This window comes from Macrobrachium nipponense, chromosome 24 (genome assembly GCF_015104395.2).
Source record: "Macrobrachium nipponense isolate FS-2020 chromosome 24, ASM1510439v2, whole genome shotgun sequence".
In the NCBI taxonomy this organism is placed as follows: Eukaryota; Metazoa; Arthropoda; class Malacostraca; order Decapoda; family Palaemonidae; genus Macrobrachium; species Macrobrachium nipponense.
The window spans coordinates 16,674,002-16,699,425 of NC_061091.1; the positions used below are offsets into that span (position 1 = coordinate 16,674,002).

General features: G+C 37.9%; 1 protein-coding gene across 5 annotated transcripts in view; it reads right to left on the reverse strand.

Moving 5' to 3' along the window:
- The window catches only part of LOC135205477 (polyamine-transporting ATPase 13A3-like), a 171,529-nt gene extending 146,663 nt beyond the window's left edge, over positions 1-24,866 (reverse strand). Inside the window, exon 1 of one of the 5 annotated variants that reach the window (XM_064236176.1) lies at positions 24,818-24,866. In XM_064236176.1, coding sequence (XP_064092246.1) covers positions 24,818-24,851 — 34 coding nt within the window. In that variant the 5' untranslated portion in view covers positions 24,852-24,866. Of the gene's footprint in view, positions 1-18,081; positions 19,815-24,817 lie in introns of those variants that run through there. The other 4 variants (XM_064236173.1, XM_064236172.1, XM_064236175.1 and 1 more) reach the window with 4 other exon arrangements.
- Positions 24,867-25,424: the final 558 nt, after the last annotated feature.

Below are 25,424 nucleotides of genomic sequence, written 5' to 3' on the forward strand. Positions count from 1 at the left end.
ATATATATATATATATATAGATAGATAGATAGATAGATAATAATATATATGATATATATATAGATTTATATATACATATATATACATAGTATTTACACTTATACATATTATATATATATATATATATATATATATATATATATATATATATATATATATATATATAATATATATACACTGCAATTAACCCTAGTGATGTGCCCAATTACTTTATAAACTAAATCCGTGGTTGTAACAGGGACTGGTACCGAGATTTAAATTTCAGTACAATTAATATTCTTACGAATTCAATAAGTGCTACTCGGTAAAACACAAACACAGGAGAGAGAGAGAGAGAGAGAGAGAGAGAGAGAGAGAGAGAGAGATTCAAAATTAACAGTCCGGAGACAAGTGCAAATGACGTCACAAGCGACCTTTCCCATTCGATTAGCGTTGGTCTCAATGTTCCCCGACCGTTCCGAAAATAGGGAGCATGTCCGTCAGAGTCAGAGAGAGAGAGAGAGAGAGAGAGAGAGAGCTGGATTTACCCGGTCCTGGGCTACAGCTTTGCGATTTCATGAGGAAAAGGAGGGTTTACTCGCGAAAGGTTATCCACGTCCGCGAAAACTCTCTCTTTCTCTCTCTCTGTCTGTGTTAATCATTTAACCCTGTGTCTAAGGAGCCCATAATAACACCAAAATATAGAGAGAGAAATACTATATTTCAGAGATTGCTGTCTCCCTCTTCAGGTAGATGAATGAGAAAAGTTACAGAAAAGGTGGTATTTATACCAGGAGGTCCATCCACAGGTAAGCCAATTTAGGTCACTCCCACTGATAATCCTCCTTTAATCTTCTTAAGCGTCGGTTGAATGAAAATCTTGTCGGTGACATCTGAGTCCCATGCTCCCTTTGAGATATTCATTTTCTACCGACCCCCTCAAGACAAGACCAGAGACACACCCAACAAAAAATTAAAATTCTACACCTGGACAGGATTAAGACAGTGACCCAGACCCTCGGAAAATCTAACCCTTCTGCATTTACTTACCCAAATATCTTAGCCAAATCCCTGATTAACGTCAGCCAATAGACATTTCCCAAGGACACAGGCATTTACAAAATCCCATGCCTGGACTGTGACCAATCTTACATCGGATTTATAGGAAAATCACTTCCCAACAAAACTCAGCTATTTTCAACCATATAAATGAACATAACCACATAATAAACTGGAATTTGTCACATATAATTTATAGCAGCAACTGCCGGTACAAGAGTCAAATGATGGAATCAGCCTTGATTAAAGAGAGGCAGGTAATGAACATCTCAAAGGGAGCATGAGATTCAGTTGTCATCGACAAGATTTTCATTCAACCGACGCTTAAGAAGATTAAAGGAAGATTATCAGCGGGAGTGACCTAAATTGGCTTACCTGTGGATGGACCTCTTGGTATAAATACCACCTTTTATGTAACTTTTCTCTTTCATCTACCTGAAGAGGGCGACAGCAGTCTCTGAAATATGGTATTTCTCTCTATATTTTGGTGTTTTATGGGCTCCATTTTATTTGATGGAATTCTGTTATAACAGAATATATATATATATATATATATATATATATATATATATATATATATATATATATATATATACACAACATTTCAAGTGAGTATAGCGCTAGCATTCTCACTGACTATGTAGTTCAATGAAATTATTCACGAACAGAGCAGATGCAAATTTAATCCGCATTAAAAAAGTGGGGTGCTGTAGGGGATATCAATTCACCTTCGCTGTTCCTCCTTCTCATATAATGTTCTTTTTTTAAAGTGTTATTCATAACGATTCATGTTTCTGATGACGAAAACGGAAGCACTAAGAGGATTATTTTCCTCGTGAACAACTTGCTCTGTAGATAAACTCCCAGAATGTATTTCCTGTATAAATACTATCATTAGAAACCAGCATGACGTAAATGACATGAGTTCGACTAAGAACAGTATCGTTGGCATTATCATCAGCATTACTACACATATATCGTTATTTGCAAAATCTCTGAATAACAAAAGTTCCAAACAGAACAATTACGTCCATTATTTCTATTACATTGAAACTGGGGAACAATTAAAAGACAAGACAGTACAAGAGCAAAGATTCTCATAAAAACGCTACAAAAACAATGTTATTACTATTAATATTAGTTCACTGACTTGAAATTCAAGCTTCCAAAGAATGCTGGTTTCAACCTTCCACCGCAGACCCCACACTGTACCAGTAACTGATCATGATACAGAGTCGGTGATTTTTCATCGCCCTGGGGGAGACGTGAACCCACGACATCTGAGTGGCATGCCGCGACACTAACCACTATACCAGCGGAATTGTTATATAGACAAATAGACCTGCCGCGCCCAAGAAGACAAATCACCACCGGTAGTGACAACAATATCAGTCATTGACCAACCATCTTTAAAGCACACTTGACTCTTGAATTATTCGCAAAGATCTCGAACAACATAAGCCAGCTCTCGACACACACACACACACACACACTGAGAGAGAGAGAGAGATTCATTCTTGACGGTCATCTCCAACGACTGACAGTCGAAATGATTGACCGTGAGACCAAATGTACAAGGTTTCGTCACTAAAAGTGTCTACTTCAACGCACAAGAAGCTGATCTCTTATGTAGGACCCTGCTTTTATCAAACATACCTTCAAATGACGAGCCTTGACGAGCAATGTCAAGGTCCCAGCCTTGATAATTGGGTATTAAACATGACAGCTAGCATTTACTACGTCTAGAACTTGTGGGGCAATATTTTAGAAATTGTTAACTCACTGTTACTGCAAAGAGGAGATAAAGTCCATAAAATGCATACTAACAAAAAACACAATGTCTAAAAAACAGCTGAAAGGCTGTGCTATTCGACTGAAAACATTCTGGGGTTCTAGGAGGTTAGATGAGGTTACGTTCAATTCCTCTCAGGTCAATCCTGCGCCCAGAGGGCGGTTGGTTTTCTTCGCAGGTCTCTCTTCTTTCTGGGTTAAAAAATGGTCTATAATTTCATCCTTTAATGGAATTTCCCCATTACCTCGCCTTCATAACAACGGTCACATCTTTGGCACAAAAGATCAGGAATTTGCACATTTTAATACTAATCACCTGCCGATCTACATATCTTATCTTCAAGGCGCTTATGGTATGGTCATCTGGAAGCTGCTGGTCATCTTTTATTTCATAGGAAAATTAACTGACAATAACTCTTATTAGTAAAGGTTCCTAGACTTATCTAAATGTAACAACGATTTTTCCAATAAGTCGATACTCTGAGCTTGTACAGAGGATGTCTCTCTCTCTCTCTCTCTCTCTCTCTCTCTCTCTCCACAACTAAGGTTAACAAAGGCCTATATTAGTTCCCAGGGAGCAAGACCATTCGTCCTTCCTCGTCAGGATCGAGGCTCGGGCATATGGGTCTTCTACCTGAAAGAAGCTATAGTAGATTCACACCAACCGTGCATTTGATGTCTAGGCCAGTCCCTTACGACGCTCTTGATTGGCTGTTGATAAGCCAGTCACAGGGCTGGAAAATCTCTCGAGAATGTTCACATAGGCAGGATGTATATTCCACCTTTCTTAAGAAAGCTGAGGGGAGGTGGAACATACATCCTGCTTATGTGAACTCTCGAGAGACTGAGTGTTTCCAGCCCTGTGACTGGCTTATCAACAGCCAATCAGGAGCGTCGTAATAGACTGGTCTAGACATCAAATGCACGGTTGGTGTGAATCTACTATAGTTCATTTGACACACCCTTTCGCCGACCAATAATTAACAAAAGACTGAGAGCCATCTGAAATATCTAAAATCGAAAATATAAGTAAAAATTCAACAAACAAACTAAAGAAGGATAAAGAAAAGATGAATGGATGGCGGGCCAACCCCAGGAGGTGGTACCAAACGTCAGAGGGTTTGAAAAACGATTTGAAAAGGGCAAACGAGAGAGAGAGAGAGAGAGAGAGAGAGAGAGAGAGAGAGAGAGAGAGAGAGAGAGAGAGAGGGTGGGGTAAATTTACATAAAGAAAAGTCATGGTTGATTTCCCTTGGTTGAAACCCTAAAAAAAAATAAAAAAAAAATCAAGGTAAAAAAAATCCCTACTTAATGAAGCGCTCACGAGTCAGTCGTATTTTTCTTTATTTTATACGAGAAAAAAAAAAAAAACATTTTCTATATTCATTATTTTGCATAAGGCGTTTTAGAATACTAGCTGGAATTCACGAGACTAAATTTATTAGCTGAACGTCTTGTTCCCGACTACCGAGAACAAATTCCTTTCACACACTCGCCCATATCATGGAAAGTGTGAAATGGAGAGAGAGAGAGAGAGAGAGAGAGAGAGAGAGAGAGAGAGAGAGAGAGAGAGAGAGAGAGAGAATATAATTTCAATACTGAATCTAATTCTTAACCCCTAACATACATTCACCACCTTAACACTTAAATCAGAAGGGCATGAACCGGTTCGTTCTAGACTACAGACACAAAGTCAGCGCAGATCAAGCTTCTCTCTCTCTCTCTCTCTCTCTCTCTCTCTCTCTCTCTCTCTCTCTCTCTCAAAGTAACAAAGACACGACAGACGTTCAAGCGAACATCGATTCTTCGTACGTCATCTCACTTTTTCTTGATCCCCGAGCAAAAGAAAATGGTGCGGTAACCGAGCACAAACTTACGCACGCACGAGGGAAATAAATGACTCTCGGAAAGCGAGGGAACGCGCGCGCCAAAAAAAAAAAAAAAAAAAAAAAAAAAAAAAAAAAAAAAAAAAAAAAAAAAAAAAAAAAGGCGGGAACGGCAAAGAAAAAAGATAAAAACCAACAGGAAATTAGTGAGAAAAAATGAAACTTAAAAAAAAACGAGATAAAATGGGGAGTGGAAAAGTAGCCAAAAGGAAAGGTGCCATGGAGTAAATTGAACGAGTTGCAGACGGATTGAGAGAGAGAGAGAGAGAGAGAGAGAGAGGAGAGAGAGAGAGAGAGAGAGAGAAAGAGCATCCCAACTCACTCACAGAGACAGACTTCATACACTGACCTAAGCCAACAAAAATTTCAAATCGAATGCACTGACTGACAGATGAGTTCAACGCACGACCGAGTGTTCACAGAATACTAAAACGCTCCAAAGACGTAAATGATCCGTAACTGAATACTAGCATTGAAAATAGAATTCAGAACAAACGCCAAGTGCTGGGACCCTATGAGGTTATTCTTCGCTGAAAGGGAAATTGACATTAAAGGAGGTTGTAAAGGAGGAAAACCTCAAAGCAGTTGCACAAGGAAACAATTGTTAGAGGGGGTGGGAAGTCAGATGGAGGAACGAAAATATGAAAGGGGGTACATGAAAAGAAATGAGAGGGGTTGCAGCTAGGGGGGTTCCCAAAAGGACGTTGCAAAGATCCTTAAGTAATGCATACAGTGTACCGCTTGAGGTACACTGACGGCACAAGCCCCCACGAGATAAATACTAATCCGTAATATAAGCGACCACGTGCCACTTTCTATCTAGATTATGGCAGAACACGTAACTCCTCATATAGGCCTACGCATGGTTTACATAATATGCTTTCACAATCCACCGGAAAAATGTCCCGCCTTCTCCAGTTTGAAAAAAAAAAAAAAAAAGAGGAAAACTCCAAACTCGGAAGAAAAACAAACTAATGCAAGATTAATCAATAAAACGTAAGTACGAGGAAATACTACAATAATGAAAAGGTTAGAAAGGTGTAACAGAAGGAAACTAAGTAAAAAAAAAAAAAATGCTTCTTCGGCATTCGAGTTTTCTGTACAACGTATAATGCTCAGCATCAACTATGACCGGCAGCCCTCCAGTTGCTCACCAGATGCAGTAGAGTGAGGATGCCTCCTATGGGTCCGGAAAGCGCTGCCAGATGCACGATCATGGGTAACTTTAACATCAGATTACATAAAAGCTACTGAGACAAGACGGTTGCAATTTTGTCTGTTGGATGATTGGAGGGTGAATGATAAAAATGCCGATTTACTGCCCTCTAGCCTCAGTATTTTTTTTTTTTTTTTTTTAGATCCGAGGGTGGACGGATGGACAGACTGTTTTCATTTATAGAAAACTAAAACTGGCAGTTGCACTACGAGTCAATTATTAGGAGAGGATGGAAAGTCAGATGGAGGAAAGAGAATATGAAAAGAAGTACATGAAAAGAAATGTTGTAGGTAGGGGTTGAAGGGACTTTGCAAAGATCATTAAATAATGCCTACAGTGCACCGCGTGATGTGCACTAACGGCACTACTCCACTTTAGAGAAAGGACGATAAAATGCCTCTTAAAAACCCAAAGTAAATAAATAAATAAATAAATAAATAAATGCCACAAAGACAATTACAAGAAAACTAAAACTGAACGGTGACAGGACAAGATGGACCAGCTTAAATTGTAGTGAATAAAACTAGTTCAGCATTATCCACTTTCAGATTTGGTTAGGCCTATGTAGCCTGTACCATTTAGATATTTAAGAGGTAAATCGAGCGGCTAGCTCCATTCGAAGATAAACTCAAGTCAGAGGCGAAGGATTATTTTCCAAGTGTTTTTGCAAAGCATGACTGCATCGTCAAATCAGAATCCAAGTAATTTCTGTACAAATAATTGACGTACCGATAATTCTGCTACAAATACGACCGTACCGATAATCTTCAATCATTCGCAATTACATGGAAAACTCAAAACTGTCTTAACAAAAAAACTACGGTATTTCCTCGGTCAAATAAAAATATAAATTAGCTGGGTGTGAAGTAGATCAGTGCTGACATATCATGGCCCTATAAATACTATTATCAGTACTGTTGGTTCAATTTCATATAAACTTTCGAAATATATCACTAAGATCTTGTCCCCGTTACTTGGAACCATCTCCGATTCTCATATATATAATTCTTTAGATTTAGTTGATAAATTAAACAAAATTGCTCTTTGCCCTACTGATAGATTCGTTAGTTTTGATGTATGTTCTCTTTTTACTAAAGTCCCTATAGACTCTATTTTAGAATATCTTAGTAATGAACTAACTCAGCATGAATTACCTCTCCCTATAAGTCACATTATTTCACTAACGAGTTTGTGCATTTGTGATTGTAAGTTTATATTCAATGGTGAATTTTATCAACAAATATTTGGCATGGCAATGGGAAATCCTTTATCACCACTACTCTCGAAATGTACATGGAATTCTTTGAAAAACGCTACTTACCTAATATCATTTATATTCCTGTAAAGTGGTATCGTTATGTTGATGATATATTAGCTGTTCTTCCTGTCGGTATTGATGTAAATGATTTACTCTCTAAAATATACATTGTAATGTATCGAACACAATCGTGGAGGAGGAGGTAACTCTTTTGCTGTCCAATTTTTGGGATTCATCGTCGCCATTTTTTTTTTATACATCAATAATCAATCATCATTATTTTTTTTATTGTAGTCAATGCTGGAAAGGTTTAAGTTATAAGAGTATCACTACTTTTTAACGCACTGACATGTTCTCGATATTTGTTATCCATTTGGGCAACACAAAATATTTATTACACGAATTAGTAAACATGTAACTCTGCACACGAGAGAGAGAGAGAGAGAGAGAGAGAGAGAGAGAGAGAGAGAGAGAGAGAGAGAGAGAGCTATTGGTAGGATGCTTACATCACTACCATTAAAGATATGGACCAGGATCCTGGATAATGACACTGTAATATGGACCATTTGTCTTGTGACACTGATGTATTTATCTGGTGGGTAATCGAGTGTTTTTAGTCACTGGCACGTTGGAAAGGACCCCTAAAAATACAAGACAACATATTATGAATCTTAACATAGAAAAATGTACATACACACACATTTACATATATACATAGTATGTATTATATATATATGTACACAAAAATATATATATATATATATATATATATATATATATATATATATATAGAGAGAGAGAGAGAGAGAGAGAGAAGAGAGAGAGAGAGAGAGAGAGAGAGCTAATGGCAAGGTGCTTACATCAATAGCATCCCGGGAAATGACGTAGCATTTTCCTTGTAACGCATTTCTTCAGTCGATTGAAGCTGTGATTTATCTACCTGCCAGGCAATTGGGCGCGATGGCAAGGCCTTCCTAAATTACTGGAACGCTCGCGCACATACACACATCTGAATCACGAAGATATGAAACGTGATGAACGTATAAACAAATTCCACGAAGGGAAGAGTTGAACGCAACAGTGTTTCTGAACCTTTCGACTTACTCCCTGTCCTCCTTTACTAAGAAGACAGATAGAAACATAAAAAGAACTTTACAAAAATTCTCGTATAATTCACAGACGGGGATTACAAAGGAACAGATGTACCGGAAATCCAACGCAGTGGAAGAAATAGTGGGCCTACCAGAACAAGGGTATATATTTTGAGCTGTTTTACAAAAGATGAGGGACCAACAGCTCGAAAGCAGGGAATTGTCCATTAAAAGTTATACCTACAGGGAAAGAGACTGGCCACCTAAAACGACCATGGAAAGAATAAGCTGATTACAGATGATTATAAAATTACAACTCAATATACATTCTCAGAATATATTGAGAGAGAGAGAGAGAGAGAGAGAGAGAGAGAGAGAGAGAGAGAGAGAGAGAGAGAGAGATTGGCGCTCTGAAGCACAACATGTTTATGTAAAGATAAGCGCATGTCTCAGTCAATGAGAGAGAGAGAGAGAGAGAGAGAGAGAGAGAGAGAGAGAGAGAGAGAGAGAGAGAGAGAGACCTACTCTTCCAGTTCGGGAAAAGGGGGGGGGGGGGGTGAAAATTCCATCTTACAAAGACGACTCTAATCGGGAGGTTCATCTGCGTGGAAGTAATTGTCTTTTCACATGACTTAGCTTTCGTCCCTCGGGTAAACTGGCTATTTCGGCTTGGTGAAAATAATAATAATAATAATAATAATAATAATAATAATAATAATAATAATAATAATAATAATAATAATAATAATAATAATAATAATAATAATCTTTCCTAGGTAGTGAACCCAACCGTTTTAAACCAGGTACGTATCCGCCTTTTGGGATGCGTATAGTACAAGCTCGTAGGGGATAATTATTAAAAACATAAAACAAAAGACCGTAAATATCACACAGATAATAACCTCGAAGAAATATTATAGTCTAAGATAACTTCAAAACCTTAAAATACGATATTCACATAAATCTTGAAATTATCAGGAAAGACTCTCACCATACGGTATAAAAGCAAAATGATTTATCGTAATTTACTACAAGAGGCAACATCTACTGTAGAATTCACTATGGTTGCAATTGCACGCTGATCAGGAAAGGTATAGAATGTATTACGGTTCTCTGAAGCGTGGCCATTTCATTATTCACTTGGGATATTACTGTATGTCGAGTTTCTTCGTAAAAGCTCTCTCTCTCTCTCTCTCTCTCTCTCTCTCTCTCTCTCTCTCTCTCTCTCTTACTCAAAAGGCGTAAGAGACTCATAACTTGAAATGAAAAGAAACACAAATTAGCAGGGAGAGTCAAAATAAGCAGTACAAAATGGGATAAAAAAAAAAAAAACGCTTCAAACATAGCCATTCCAATTAGCAGAGCCGAGACAAGAATTGAAAACAACAGCGCCAAACCTTCCAACAATCAAGTTCAGGGGCAAACTTTGTTACGGTTCAAGTTCAAAGTTTCTCTGCATAATGCGAGTGTATAATTTACCACGGGGACAAGTTCAGGAACCAGGAATGACAGAATTTCCTGGTATCTATTCTTTATAAGATGTTATTTACTACTGCATTTATCTCAAAGAAATAAAACAAGACCATATTGGCCACCATAAACAATCAAGAACCTGCAAACAATGGAGCTACTTTAAAAAGGGTTTATATATATAATACACACACACACACACACACACACACACATATATATATATATATATATATATATATATATATATATATATATATATATAAATAAATGAAATTGCCACAATAAACAATCAAGAACCTGCAAACAAGGGAGTTACTTTAAGAGGTGATATTATATATACATACATATATATATATATATATATATATATATATAATATATATATATATATATATATATATATATATATATATATATATATATATATATATATATACATATATATGAATTATTATCACATCACCGTGATTTCATATATACATGCATTAAGCTACGAATGTCCTTTAATATCCAATTTGCTCTACCTCGGAATTAATATATTTCATATAGTTAACCGATTAGGAATTTTTTAGATGATAATAATTTCGTCCTCCCGTGGATTCGAACCAGCGGTCAGAGTGAGGAGAAATCAGGACTGCAGTGACATTATCCACTCGGCCTGATTTATCAACACTCTGAGCGCTGGTTGGAATCCACGGGAGGACGAAATTATTATCAACTAAGAAATTTCCCTTCGGTTAACATACATGAAAATATATTATCCCGAGGTAGAGAAAATTGGATATTAAAGGACATTATAGCTTAATGTGTGTATATGTATAATATATATATATATATATAATATATTATATATACATATATATATATAGATAGATAGATAGATAAATATAGATACACACACACACACAAATATATTATATATATATATATATATATATATATATATATATATATATATATATATATATATATATATATATATATAGTGTGTGGTGTGTGTGTGTATAAACTGAATCACGAAAGTTTAGAACGTGATAAATCCATAAATAAAGGTATAAGGACCCGGAGTCGAAAGATCTCGCAGCACTCTACTGTTTCACTTTCTTTCGTGGCTTATACCTTTAAGTATAATATATTCATTTCGATCCAAATTTTCGTGATTCAATTATACACACACACACACACACACACACACACATATATATATATATATATATATATATATATATATATATATATATATATATATATATGTGTGTGTGTGTGTGTGTGAGTATAAAGGTATAAGCCACGAAGGAAAAATAAACAAACATAGTTTCTGCAAGATCTTTCGATCAACGTCCTTTATCAGGAGTTTATCTGCTGAGTAAAGGACGTCGAGTCGAAAGATCATGCAGAAACTCCGTTGTTTATTTTTCCTTCGTGGCTTATACCTTTATACTCACACACACACACACACACATATATATATATATATATATTATATATATATATATATATATATATATATATATATGTGTGTGTGTGTGTGTGTGTGTGTGTGTGTATAATTGAATCACGAAAATTTGGATCGAAATGAATATATTATAATTAAAGGTATAAGTCACGAAAGAAAGTGAAACAGTAGAGTGCTGCGAGATCTTTCGACTCCGGGTCCTTACTTAGCTAAGTAAACGACCCTGATAGGAAAGATCTCGCAGCTCTCCACTGTTTCACTTTCCTTCGTGGTTTCTACCTTCATTTATATAATATATTGTATATATAGATAGTGTTTGCGTGTGCGCGCTCGTAATCATTCTTTCAAAGTTGAAATATGGATACATTTTTATACCCGTATCATATTTTTATATTATTTATTTCACGAAATCTGTTTCGAATCCGTCACTGCACTTGGGGCCGATATGCAGTATAATGCAAACGATACCGCGGACTTCATTTTCATCTCATGTGCGTAGACGTAAGTTTCTGCAGCTACATCACAATAAAATGACAACGATATCAATAACAACAAAGGTAACAGTTCCTACAAGCCTTCATACAATTAAGATAGTGTTTTCATTTATCTCCATCGAGCTTTGGGTAGACAAGGACAATAGGTTGTCCGTGAATGAATGAAATATTAGAACTTGAGGCCAAAGGTCACAAGCACAGGGGGACAATGAAGCCACGTCAAAAATATCCAACCCTAAGAGAGATGTTCATTAGCTCAGTGACCTGGTTAAACTACGAAATACTCAAGTAATGCCTACATTGAACGACATGAGGTATACTGCGGGTCCTTTACTTAGCTAAGTAAACGACCCTGAATCGAAAGATCTCGCAGCTCTCCACTGTTTCACTTTCCTTCGTGGTTTCACGAAATCTGCCGGCACTGCCTCCCTAAAGAGAGTAAGTTATCCGTCCCACAGGACTTGACTCTTGAAACAACGCAAAAACAAAACATGGCCACCTGTTTCATAACGAACTCTATAGCGACGGTTTTGTTTCCAGTTTAATGAAAGCTCTATGACAGTGATCATCATCACAGCGCCCTGACGTATATAATGCAGGTCTCGGGTTTCGACACGGCTCGCAGAAAGACTCGTTCCATTGAGCACTGGGATCTATGAGGTCATTCAGTGAGGAAACAGAAATTGAAGTAGAAAGGTTTGAAAGGTGTAACAGGAGGAACATCTATGAAACAACAATAGTTAGGAAAAGTTGGATAGCAAAATGAAAAAAAAAGGAGAATGAAAGAAGGTATAGTAAAAGGAACGAAAGGGGTTCCAGCTAGGGGCTGAAGGGACGCTGTACATAACCTCAAGTAATGCCTACAGTGCACCGCGTGAGACTAACTGACGGCACTTCCTCCCTACGGATAATATCATTGCGGAGTCCGGGTATTCGCGCGAAATCCCGACAGCAATTCCATTAAAACATTCTGCGAGGAATTTGCCAAAGCCCTTAATCTCCCAGGGAAGCCAGGGGCCTTCACAAACTCTCAAATTGGGCTTACTGGCAACTGCAGGAGATCAAGACTGTGTCCCGATTTGTTTGTTGGTGATCCACTGGATTGCACAAAATCCCACGCAGGGATTCCGATTTGTAGTTTCCTGTAAGAAAAAACTATCGAGATGGCTATGTCTATCCGTCTGCCCCCAGATCTTGATTTAAAAACTATTGTGGTTAAGGGGGCTGCAAATATGGTATATTGTTTGTATGGTGCTTTTACGTTGCATGGAACCAATGGTTATTCAGCAACGAGACTAACGGCTTGACGTGACTTCCGAACCACGTAGAAAGTGAACTTCTATCACCAGAAATACACATCTCTCGCTCCTCATTGGAATGGGCAGAGAATCGAACCCGCGACCACCGAGGTAGGACGCCAACATCATACCAACCACGCCACTGAGGCGCCAATATGGTATATTGATCCGACCACCAAACATACCAAACTGCACCCCCTCTATCCTCAGTAGTTTTAAATTGATTTAAGGTTTAAGTTAGCCATAACCGTGTGCCTGACAACGACACAGAACAGGCCACCACCGGGGTCGTGATTAAAATTTCATGGGCCGTGACTCATACATCATAACACCGAAACCACCGAAAGATAGATCTTTTTTCTGTGGCCTTGATTTTACGATGTACACAAAACTTGATAGTCTTCGGCGCGTTTTCTTTCTTTTATTCATTTTTAGTCATGGACCAAAATCATGCTGTAAGATTGTGTTGCAGGTACTCACTCATCCGGTTTGTAATCCGAGCATATTGTTGTCTTCGGTATTATACAAACTATACGTAAGATAATTACCACCATTTTGGTAACAACTGTTTACTGCTTCGAGGTTACGATCACCAGCAGAATTTCTGCGTGCGTGGTACAAAACAGGTATGTAACTAAGAGAGAGAGAGAGAGAGAGAGAGAGAGAGAGAGAGAGAGAGAGAGAGAGAGAGAGAGAGAGAGAGAGTAATAATCTTGGACATAACGACAATCTTAGCCCAGTTATTTCGCTTGGATTCGTAGAATGTAGCCATATTTTTTTCTGGAAAGGACAATTCAAATCGGCGAATAATAATAATAATAATAATAATAATAATAATAATAATAATAAGTGCAGTGCATTTACACACACACACAGAGAGAGAGAGAGAGAGAGAGAGAGAGAGAGAGAGAGAGAGAGAGAGAGAGAGAGAGAGAGAGAGAGAATAGCTCCATCGAACACTAATGATCAAGATGTGCTGGCAAGTTTGGTTGAGTCAGCAAGACAGAATAGTTATGATAGTCTTTCTATACGAACAAAAAGTGCAAAGTGACGGCATGTTACTCATTTCAATAGCTAACAGCCAAGATATTATGATGCCTATTGCTCAAGATGACGAAAACTGCAACCATAAATATTAACGAGATGATATAACTGCCGAATGTTAAATCCTAGAATACTTTATTTAGATTCACGGAAGGGATAAAAACTGTTGTTTACAGGATACCTAAGAATGTCTGTTATTATATCCACTTGTATTCAGATCACCATGTTAATGTAAAACAGTTTTCTGTAGCATGTTTTTAAGGGCACTTAAGGATATGCAGTCCAGAGTTCCTAGACTCATGAGTTTTGTTCAATTTATTCCGGTAACAATAGGGAGCCTTCTGTGAGAGAAAATATTGTGAAACAGCCATATAATATAACTCTTTTATTAACAACTTACCGAAAACTTTCAAAATATCATTGTTCGTAACTCCCAACACAAATCAGTGGCTGTATTAACACAATCCCTCGTGCTAGTGTAATAACAAACACCTAGGTCAAACTGGTAAAGAACTAGATTACAGCCTAAAACAATACAGTTATACAGTTTGAACAGGACAATTGACAAGTGCCTTATTTGTACGCATGAATGATTTTACTCATGGCATACAAGACTGGAAAAATTAATGTGAGATCATTTTTTTGCTAAAAGAAACAACTACATCTGCCTTTATTTTCAGCTTTCATGAGGCTGTCTACGTTTACCCACAACATAGCCTATACTACCACCATTACTGTCTCCATCAAGAATTACCGTTTAGTCAATTTGACAACAATCTGTGACCATATTGATAATAAAGGAAATAGATTTCTCCAAAATAAACATATAGAGTAATACCTCTGAAGTGCCAGTAGGTTAAGCAGGTAGGTGTAAAGACATGCTTATTCCGATCAATATCCCTCAGAGGTAAATGACAGGGAATAAAGTGCCAAGTACCAGTAGTAAAGACAACATACAGTAAATCTAGTTGACCTTTTCTTCATCCTTCTCTTTATTCAAAGTAATTACCTCCCAACTAAGAGAGAGAGAGAGAGAGAGAGAGAGAGAGAGAGAGAGAGAGAGAGAGAGAGAGAGAGAGAGAGAGAGAGAGAGTTTCATTTATTTTGCTGACTAAAGCCAAGCAGTCATACACAGAATCCATAGAAATAACGTTCAGACGTATATCGTTCTACTTGCTCGACAGAAGGCCGTCGTTTTTGCTTCACTCTTTGAGTAACTTACGTTACTGAGGAGTGTGTACCAGCATACGTCTAAATTAAGAGTATATGGGTACCAACATAGGTCTAAGTACCGTATATTGCGTCCCTTTGCAAGTTAGCGGTCAATAGTGATGGTTTTCGGTAAAAGTTTATAAAAACAGACAAAAATGAAACGACAAGGTTTATAATTAGATATACATAAACGTGAAATTCTAATATAAGTAAAAATACGACGCAACAAACGACTAGGCCAAATGAACAGAGAGTAAATAAACAAGAATGACTTATGTCAAGATTTGGAGTTATTATCCGAGTCTTGAAAGGGACTGAAGTTCTCTCGCTTCCTGTGTGGTCCAGCCTGACACTTTTTAAGTAATTTTCCATCATGTCTTAGGGTCTGGGGTAGAGAGGATAGGGCATTTGGGACCTCAATACATAGTTTGACCACAGTATTGTTACAAAAACTTGAAGGAGACCCCCAAAAATGATGAAATAAAACAATGAAAACAGCATTGCTCTAGCATTGATATGCAAGTCTAAAATGGTGAAATAAAACAATGACAATGAAAACAGCATTGATATACAAGTGTTGGGCCAGACACATGACTCATGTTCTGATAGTTTGGCGTTCCTGGGATAATTATACCGAGCACATTTTTCATGACATTAATTATAGAAAACTGAAGGGAGTAGGAAATTCTGTATAAACAAAAATAATAAATTTTGTCCGACATGATATGACAAAAATGTATACTAATAATAATGTAAGGGTCAATCTAATAATAAAAAAAAAACTTGTGTAACAATAACAATAACCGAAATACTAATTTGACCATCAACAACAACGGACTAATCCCTCAAGCAATTACGATTGTTATATGACATTCACTACTAAAACTTAATACGAAATTCTTGGTTTTCGCTAGTATTTACTCAGGGCCTTGTGGTGCATGTTTATATTAATTAATAATAACAATAATGAGAGAGAGAGAGAGAGAGAGAGAGAGAGAGAAGAAGGAGAGAGAGAGAGAGAGAGAGAGAGAGAGAGAGAGGCGGCTTGCATGAAGACAAACAGCAAGTTTCCAGGGAAGTTACATGTTGATCATCACTCGCGAAGAAACCAAACACACCCACTGCACACAGACACTGTTTGTAATAGCCATGACCTTAGCTTCTTGTTTTTCCATTACAAAACCTCAAATATAAATGAAGACACCTACACAGATAACGAGATTCGAACATAAGGATTTTGGTTTTATCTTAAAACCTCATTCCAACCAAGTGAGCGTGGATTCAAATCCTACCATGGGACTAAATGTTCCTCCTTCACTTGTTCTTAGTCGGAAATCACATATTTGTAGCGACAGAGTATCCGAAAAGTCTAAGGAAACTGACAAGTTACAGGGGCTCTGTCTCACACACTATATATATATATATATATATATATATATATATATATATATATATATATATAACATGACACGTGGCACAGACCCAATCACCTGCGCTATTACAGGTAGCGTTCATTGCGAGATATTAAATAGTACGACACATCGGTTTGGCTCAGCAATCTTTCTGACGTTTATGTAACACCTCGCAGAATTTTGCGCACATAGTATACTCGTGCACATTCTTTGGGCTATCACTGAGTGGCAAGCTACCATAATTTTGCAGTTTAATATATATACATATATATATATATATATATATATATATATATATATATATATATATATATATATATATATATATATACATACATACTATATATATATATAATATATATATATATATATATATATATATATATATATAAACTTCATCATTTGCATAATGGGGCCTCATTGAAACTGGATGGTTTTAAGCGGAGATATTTATTAGTTACAAGCTTTCCTAGGCTGACAGTCCTCATTGTCAAGTTTCCGTCCAGGAAAGCATTAAACTTTGTTTTTGTTCACTTTGTTTGGTTTTAGTACAACCCTCCATAAGGATGATTCCCTCTTTGTTTTTTCTTGTCAGTATCGTAGCTCCTGCAGAATAGTAGGCTAGTCTTAAGTTCTTGTTTCAAATTTGCTTTCTTCTTGTATGATCTTCACTTCAGGCAGTAATCTGTTGTATTGTCTTGGTGCGCAATGTTCAAAAGCTCCCACACCTGACTGACAATTCAATTTGTTCTGGGTTCAAATAGCCTGCATGCTTTCGCTTGCACTTTCTCAGTCATGCTGGTTCACCATAATCAAGTGTTTTAAAGACTGTAAGAGGTACTTTGTATTCTAATTTAAACATCTTCGCTTGATACCACAGTTTCAATGATGTCCTATTAGTAATATATATGTATATATATATATATATATATATATATATATATATATATATATATCTGTGTGTGTGTGTGTGTACTTGAAGCAATACCCGACATGGAGAACCTATAAGATTATTTAACTTGTTCCTGTAACCAATGATTTCACAGCTAATCGAACGATCATATTTTCCTCGCTTTGACGCTTTCTTATTCAGCTTAAACTATGTTACTGGACGGAAAAAATCTGGCAATATAATAAAAGAACACCCAAACGGAAACACTAATCAACCCACCAACGATAATGGGGAAATCAAAATAAAACACTGGGAACAATAACTGTCACTTTGAGGTTACGCACTAAATATCAAACGACGACAAAAGAAAAACCACAATGATTATTTATAATGAAGCTGCACAACTGCCTCTTTAAAAACATGTGACAGAAAAAATGTGAAAAGCTTTAAAAATACTCTTACAGAAAAAATCCTAGGTGGAATAAATTACACGTGGGCGACAAGATAGCGGTAGACCTACCTCCGGTCGGCAAAAGCCTTGCTTGTTGTTCCTCTGCGGTTGGGGTCGGGGTTGGCGTGGTGGTAGGGCGATACACACCTGTAGGGCAATGCCCCTGCCTGTGAGGGTGCCGTCTGGCCCCTTTCAGAAAAGATAAATTCAGCGCTGCCCGACAAGGGCTATCCACGCCAGCCATATTGTGATGAATTTTAGCCGATTACCTGATGTGCAATTCCAACTGAATTTTTCCTTATTCACTAAGCACGAAATTTCCCTCGTAATTGTGATGTAGTACCTTTCACTCGTTGAATTTCCTTTTTCTCATTTATCAAACTTTAGGGCTTAAAACTTACTTAACCTCACAAGAAGCGTAACACCGAAACTTTACAATGACTCTCACTTGGATTAATCTCAAATTCCCTCTCACCCAAATTATCTCACATTCCCACTCACTTGGATTATCTCAAGTCAACACAGATGTCAAGTGTGTGTGTGTGCGTGCACCTGCGTCAGGTTGATTGCTTATTCTTTGCCGAAATTGACAGACACTGAACACTGTTTTTGTTCGATAATATCGACTCTGGAAAGTCCCTCCCAAAATTTGACAGGCCTAGTCCTTACGGCAGACAAGAAAACCGTTGCTCTTCAAGGTGGCAGAGGGGCAGCGTGTCGCTATCTGACACCTGGTTGGTGGGGGCGGGCGACCCCCGGACCACAGCCCTTCGGAGGATGCCTCCTCGGTTCTTCTAGGGTCAGCAGACCTCCATCAGGAGAATGTCTCGGCTGACATTCAGAGTAAGACCAATGTAGGTTATCTTGGTTGCTGTATCCAGGGCGGAATCTTCCCCTCGAAGCCCCCCGGGTTGAAAAAGGCGTGCGTCCCCAGCAGTATCATGAACGCACGCCCACTCCCGCCCCTGCTCCCCCTCCGTCGTCACTGTCCACGTCTCTGTTCACCCTTGGAAGAGGAACTTCGCGCACTACCTTCTGCATGGGTCCAAAGTACTGTACAAACATGCAATCACAACGCCTAATGTTTGTCACAAAAGCCAGTTCAGAATTCACTAAGCACATGTTTACAAAATAGATGTTGACTTGCACTCGTAAAACATTCTCATGAAGTCCATACAAAGCTTACTTAACCAAAGTTTAATCATCATCTACTCCAGATGAGCAACGACACTGGAAATTAATCTCGGGAAAGAGAACCATACGACAATGGGAATGGGGTTCGAATTAGCTTTCACGACACTGCGATTGCGAGGGGAACGGCCAACGCACAATAATCTTCCTTCAGGAGAGGCCCCTGTCATCCACAAGATCGACGGACTACCACTGGACGTCTACTCTTGGCTACGGTAGACGCTGCAATGGGTTGGTTATATTTAGTTGAGAGTTCAGGAGCGGTGTGGTGAGGTTCCGCGTGGCAGGCAGACAGACAGACGGTAGAAGTACGAGACGGTGACTGTGAAAGCGACGTGAGTCTATCCCCTCGTGTGGTGCTCCCCAGATTCACCACCACTGTATCGGATCCTCCAACATAATCACGGCGAAGTTTGAAGTTCAGTCAATGCTATTCAGATGAAGTCAGTTGCCTCCTAACGACGGAAACCGGAAAAAAGCACACTGCACACTGGGACCAGGGAGCCCTGTCAGACGTTACCCACACTGTGACGATATCGACCCACCGAATGAGTGAGGAAGGTGGCTGTGTGGGAGACGGGGAGAAGTAGCAGACAATTTCAGCTGTGAGACAGCACTGCTGCGGCTGCGTCAGCAGTGCATTGTTGCCAATGTTCGTAAGGAGGTTCAGTGGACTGTTCCCGATCTGTTAAAACTCATAGGCCTACGAAACAGTATAGTATGGATATGACAAAGTACTACTTGAATCATTCACTTTAATAGGTTATATGAGAAATTACCGATGAATGGCAAACAGTTCAAAGGGTGTCTCCTACAGAAAAACTGAACGTATTCCTGTTTTATGAAGCAGCCGCCCAGACGCCCGTAACTAATACCACATGACATCGAGCTTGATAATGAAGTTGTAATAAGTTAAACTGCACTGTCACCTCTCATTAATAAACGGCCGAGCATGCGCCATGCGACTGCATCGTGTAGACAGAAAGTAGTACGATTACGCAATACCAGCATGAGCAAGAAGGTGGACAGATTTTGGGAGGGAAACGTTATACACCACTTGCCGGACCCAACAGTGTTGCCCGCCGTCAAGATCAGGCCTGGCAACACCCCCCCTCCCCCCCTCCCCAATAAACCTAGCCCCACAGCTTTTTTCTCAGTAAACACCACGTGTTAGTGTTCAAGATGTTCGTTCGTAGCTCCTGTACCATTCCCTTGCGCACTTCCGCCTTTGTATTATAACTCTCAAATAATGTTAACAGATATTATAAATGTTGAATAACATTATAACAAAACATCAATAAGAACATGTTCTGCAAAGACAAACAAGTATTAAGTTTAATATGTTTACCTCTCATCAAGTCTTGCAAAGCATGACCGAGATTCGTCCTTTTATTTTGTACGAGTTTAGTGACAAGGTAAATATTTCGAAGACCAAGTAAGAGTATCATGTTTCTTCAAATGAGAACCCGATGACTGTGCGTGAGATTTTACAACAATCGTTTAGCCGGTTACCCTCGGCAGAAAACTGTTCGTCGTTTGAATTCTGATTACCCTGATTTATTATTATTATTTTGTTGTTATAATTATTATTATTATTATTATTATTATTATTATTATTATTATTATTATTATTATTATTGTTGTTGTTGTTGTTGTTGTTGTTGTTGTTATTGTTTTGTTTCCTGTAATGTGAAGACGTGTCAATCAAATATTAGTTGCTCAATGTGAAATTCATTTTTGTTCTTTCCACTTCAAATGGTCAGGAATACGCGAAGTCAGCTATTTTCCGTTTGTCATATTTTGCTGTAGTTTCCAATAATGGATCAGGGGCATACTGCAAAATGACACAAGATTTAAAGCGTCTCACCAGACGTCAAAGGATCAGTGGGCGTTAAACAGGTAAAAAAAATAGAAGAAAAAGAACAGAAATGCATAATTTATTCAAAGCCATTCAATTGCCTGCTTTGAAGCCGGTTTAGGAATGTATATATAACAGTGAATAGCCACAATGCCCTCGTAACTTCTCGAATTCTTCGCGCTTTTTTGGAAACCCTTGTCACTACAAAGCCTTAAGATCCAAATTTAAAGCTTTGTAGTGAAAAGCTTATCCAAAAAATCGAGAAGTTAAAGAGGACATTGTGGCTATTACAATTACATATGTATCTGGCAAAAATGACCAGTACTATATATATATATATATATATATATATATATATATATTATATATATATATAGATATATATATATATATATATATATATATATATATATATATATATAATATATATATATATATAGGCGAATCCCACATTCGCTTACTTATGAAGTCACGTGCATCTACTGTGATTTTTTTAAGCATATATATATATATATATATATATATATATATATATATATATATATATATATATATATATATATATATATTTAATGTATGTGTTCAGCGTGAATCTATTTCCCCTAACATAAAGTGGCTTCTAAAAAATTACGAAACTACATGCCATACCACGCTCATACCTCTAATGCTGAATGTGGATGAACCCTCAGAGCAAAAAAAATCCATAGCATTAGTCTTTCGAGCAGTAATTTGACGACACTGTATCCAAAGTCCTTCAAATATATAGTTCATTTGAAGGACCTTGCCTATAGTCTAGTCTGAACATTCGAGCTCCGTGGAAATTAGGTTTCTACCCTTCCAAAACTACTTTGACTATCGAGCATTTATAACTGTCTTCTTTCCTACTTTCTTCCAGTACTTCAGAATTATACATCGTTTTCTCCAACCTATCATCCTCCCTTCTTTTCAATAGACCAAACATCTCACACCATTCTGGATCATTCCTCATGTCTTATGCGTGTTTCCGGAATGTTGCCGTACATTGCCACTTTTGTTTCCATAAAGACTCACTTGTCTCCTCCCAATCCTTCGCATGTACACCCTCTACCTTTCTTTCTTCACTTTTTATATGAACTAGCATTCTGCTAAGAAGCGATCAATATATATATATATATATATATATATTATATATATATATATATATATATATATATATATATATTGCCTTTTGTGGAATAAGTACTAACTACAAGCCTTTCCGGACTTCTCGCTCAGGAGTCGAACCTCGGTCCCTTCTTATATGGTACGCCATAATGTTACCAACTGCATCATCAAACATATTTACGTTTAATTTCATAGTTTCTTTTTGTAACAAACTCAGAACAGGAGGACCATCGCAATTAATAAAACTAAGGCTAAGGCTGTTCGAAAAGCAAGAGACAGGCTTAAGTAAATAGTTAAGAGTAGAATATAGAATTTACATCAATGGCCAAGCACTGGGACCTATGAGGCCATTCGACGCTGAAATGGAAATTGACAAAAAAGGTTTGAAATATGTAACAAGAGGAAAACCTCGCAGTTGCACTATGAATCAAGTGTTAGGAGAGGGCGGAAAGTAAGATGAAGAAAAGCAATATGAAAGGAGATACAGTAAAAGGAAAGAAAATAGTTGCAGCTAGTGGTGGCACGCTGCAAAGAACCTTATGTAATGCCCACAGTGCACCGCATGAGGTCCACTGAAAGCACTACTCCGCTACGGGGAAGTAAATAGTTAAAGAACAAAACTTGCTACAAAAAAGGTCGTTCTATTGCTTTATTCCAATCCTGTGGAGAAAATAATTGTCTTGGGATTTACAAAGCATCTGGTGTCTTTTCACAAATCTTGGGGGTCATTTTGACAACGATGTTACCACCCTATCTGTATAACGTAATCATGGTTTCCCTCCATATAGCACAATAATAATAATAATAACAATTCGGTATTTTGATGCAGTTGCCAAAACTTCCAGATATATTGCTACCAATCACCTTTAATAAACTTTGTAAGTATAATGGCAGCTTGGGATTTATAATAAAGTATTGTCATTGTACTTTGCATGGTTTTCATCTATTTTACTAACACTGCAGTCCCTCAAATGACTAAAACTGACAGATAAATATTTGCTTAATCATTTATCCTAAAATTAATTAATCACTTGCAAGCATACGCCTTGTGCGTTTATGAAATAAGCATCATATAAGTGTATGGAAAATAGACTGTGGACAAAATAAAAATATTCTTAATGGGTCCCTAAACAAAATACTGAACAGGAAAAAATAAAGTACAACGCATCTGAATGCAAAATATTGCAGGAGAATTTCTGTTCAAGAACGGAATGAAATCAAGTCAGGCGTCCGTTTGGATATCCTCGCTTCTTCGCCCAATTTTGACGTAGGATTGATTACTTAAAATATAACTTACTGTTTACGCGGGAGAAGAACAGTTGGACTTTTCTTATTTCTTCGAATTTTGGGGCTTGGGTATTTACGCTCGATAATGGCATATAACTTCCACGTTTTTTCTCCCTTCATCACCTACATAATTCTTTCCTTCACTGTCGAATTGAATGAGTACTGCGTCGTATGAATCTTTCTTTGAAAAATGCACCATTCAAAAAACGATTGTAGTAACACAAAACAGCGGGGCGCATGAGACTACAAGTGGTAACACGAACCATTTACATCAATTAAGAAACCAAGGAACTAAATACGTACTGCATATAAGGTGACATGAATTAGCTACATACATTAGAAAACTGAAACTAATTCCCAGCTAAACTAAACTAAGGTTACCATACGAGACTGCATAAGATGAAAGGTTGAATTTGGGGTTACGTGGGATGACAATAACCAAGCTAAGATTATCGTCTCGTCTTCAGTCATCCAGAGCGGATTCAACATAACTGACGTGACGATCGGTATCCGATTCAGCATTAAGATATATTTACGTGAGGTTGGACGTTAAGCTTAAATAATGTGACTTACTATCTGAAGGAAGCAAACAAGATACATTTCAAAAGGTGCTAACAGATGGCCTGCTGTATCACAGTAATTACTATGAACGAAATGTTACAGAGCTGCTCGCCAGTAAAACGAGACTGGCATCACTGAATTTCGTTCTTTCATTACGTATCGATTATTCTTTATTTTGTTTCATTTCACTTACCTGTCATTTTCGTCTGTATGTTACTGTGTTTGTTTGCGTTCGTTCTTTTTCCCGAGTATTCAATGCAAAACATCATTATCATGCAGGATGTGTAACACCTATAATTATATATAGAAACATGACAAGCGTCGGGAAGCGGTGTTAACCTGCTCGAGCCAGCATTTTCCGGTCACTTAGCAGCATTGCATAATGTGCTGTCCATATAACTTCATCCACAATAACAGCTGCTCCATATCAATCAAGACAAAAAAAAAACAACAAAAGACATCCGGATGCAGTAAGGACATCAGTAGTAATTACACTAGTTAAACATCTATAGTAGCTATACATGTGCAGTAGTTATTAAGAACAGACATAATAAATAGTCAACGACTCAACTGACAAAACACTTACAGTACCGTATAAGATCAGCTTGTTTGTTTGTGCATGCGTGCGTCTAACAACAAGCAAACTAACGCCAGGCGTCCTTGCTTGATTCGTTGTGCATCCGAAGGATGAGGCCGGAGCTCGTTCAAGCAACCAAGCATTTGGCAGAGAATTGCAACCAACGACGACAGTCGTCTTCAACTCACTCGTAATTATTGATATCGGAAATTGCTGAGCCATCACAATGGTGAAGAGTCAAACCTTGGACGCGATCCTCTCGTCTTTCAACAAGTAGCTACACGCGAAGTCTTTAATGGAGGTGTGTGAGAGGAGAGCGAGAGGAGACTCGAACAGCAGAGGGACACAGCGGCCACAGCAGCAGGTGCACAGGAAACAATCCTTGATATAACTTTGGTGTCCAGAGGAATGACCCTTTTCCTTTCAAACGCAGAGGAAGAGCATCGCTACTCTGAAGTGGGTCCTCATAGTCTCAATTTCGATTCGTCCGGTGGCACGCAGCCACGTGCTCGCTGATGTAGTCCGATTCTGTTTGTCAGTCTTCATGAAAGTCCGCAGCACGTGATAACGCAAAACGATTGCATTCTAAAATACCACTGAAATATCAAGCTCGCCTCACATATGTTGGAAGGCCATCTCTCTCTCTCTCTCTCTCTCTCTCTCTCTCTCTCTCTCTCTCTCTCTCTCTCTCTCTCAAGGCTGCGGCATCTTGACAAGCGATGTATACTGTGTTATTTGGTTGTCATATGGAAAATTGCAGTTTAAATGTCATTCAGGTCTGTAACCAATGTTCTA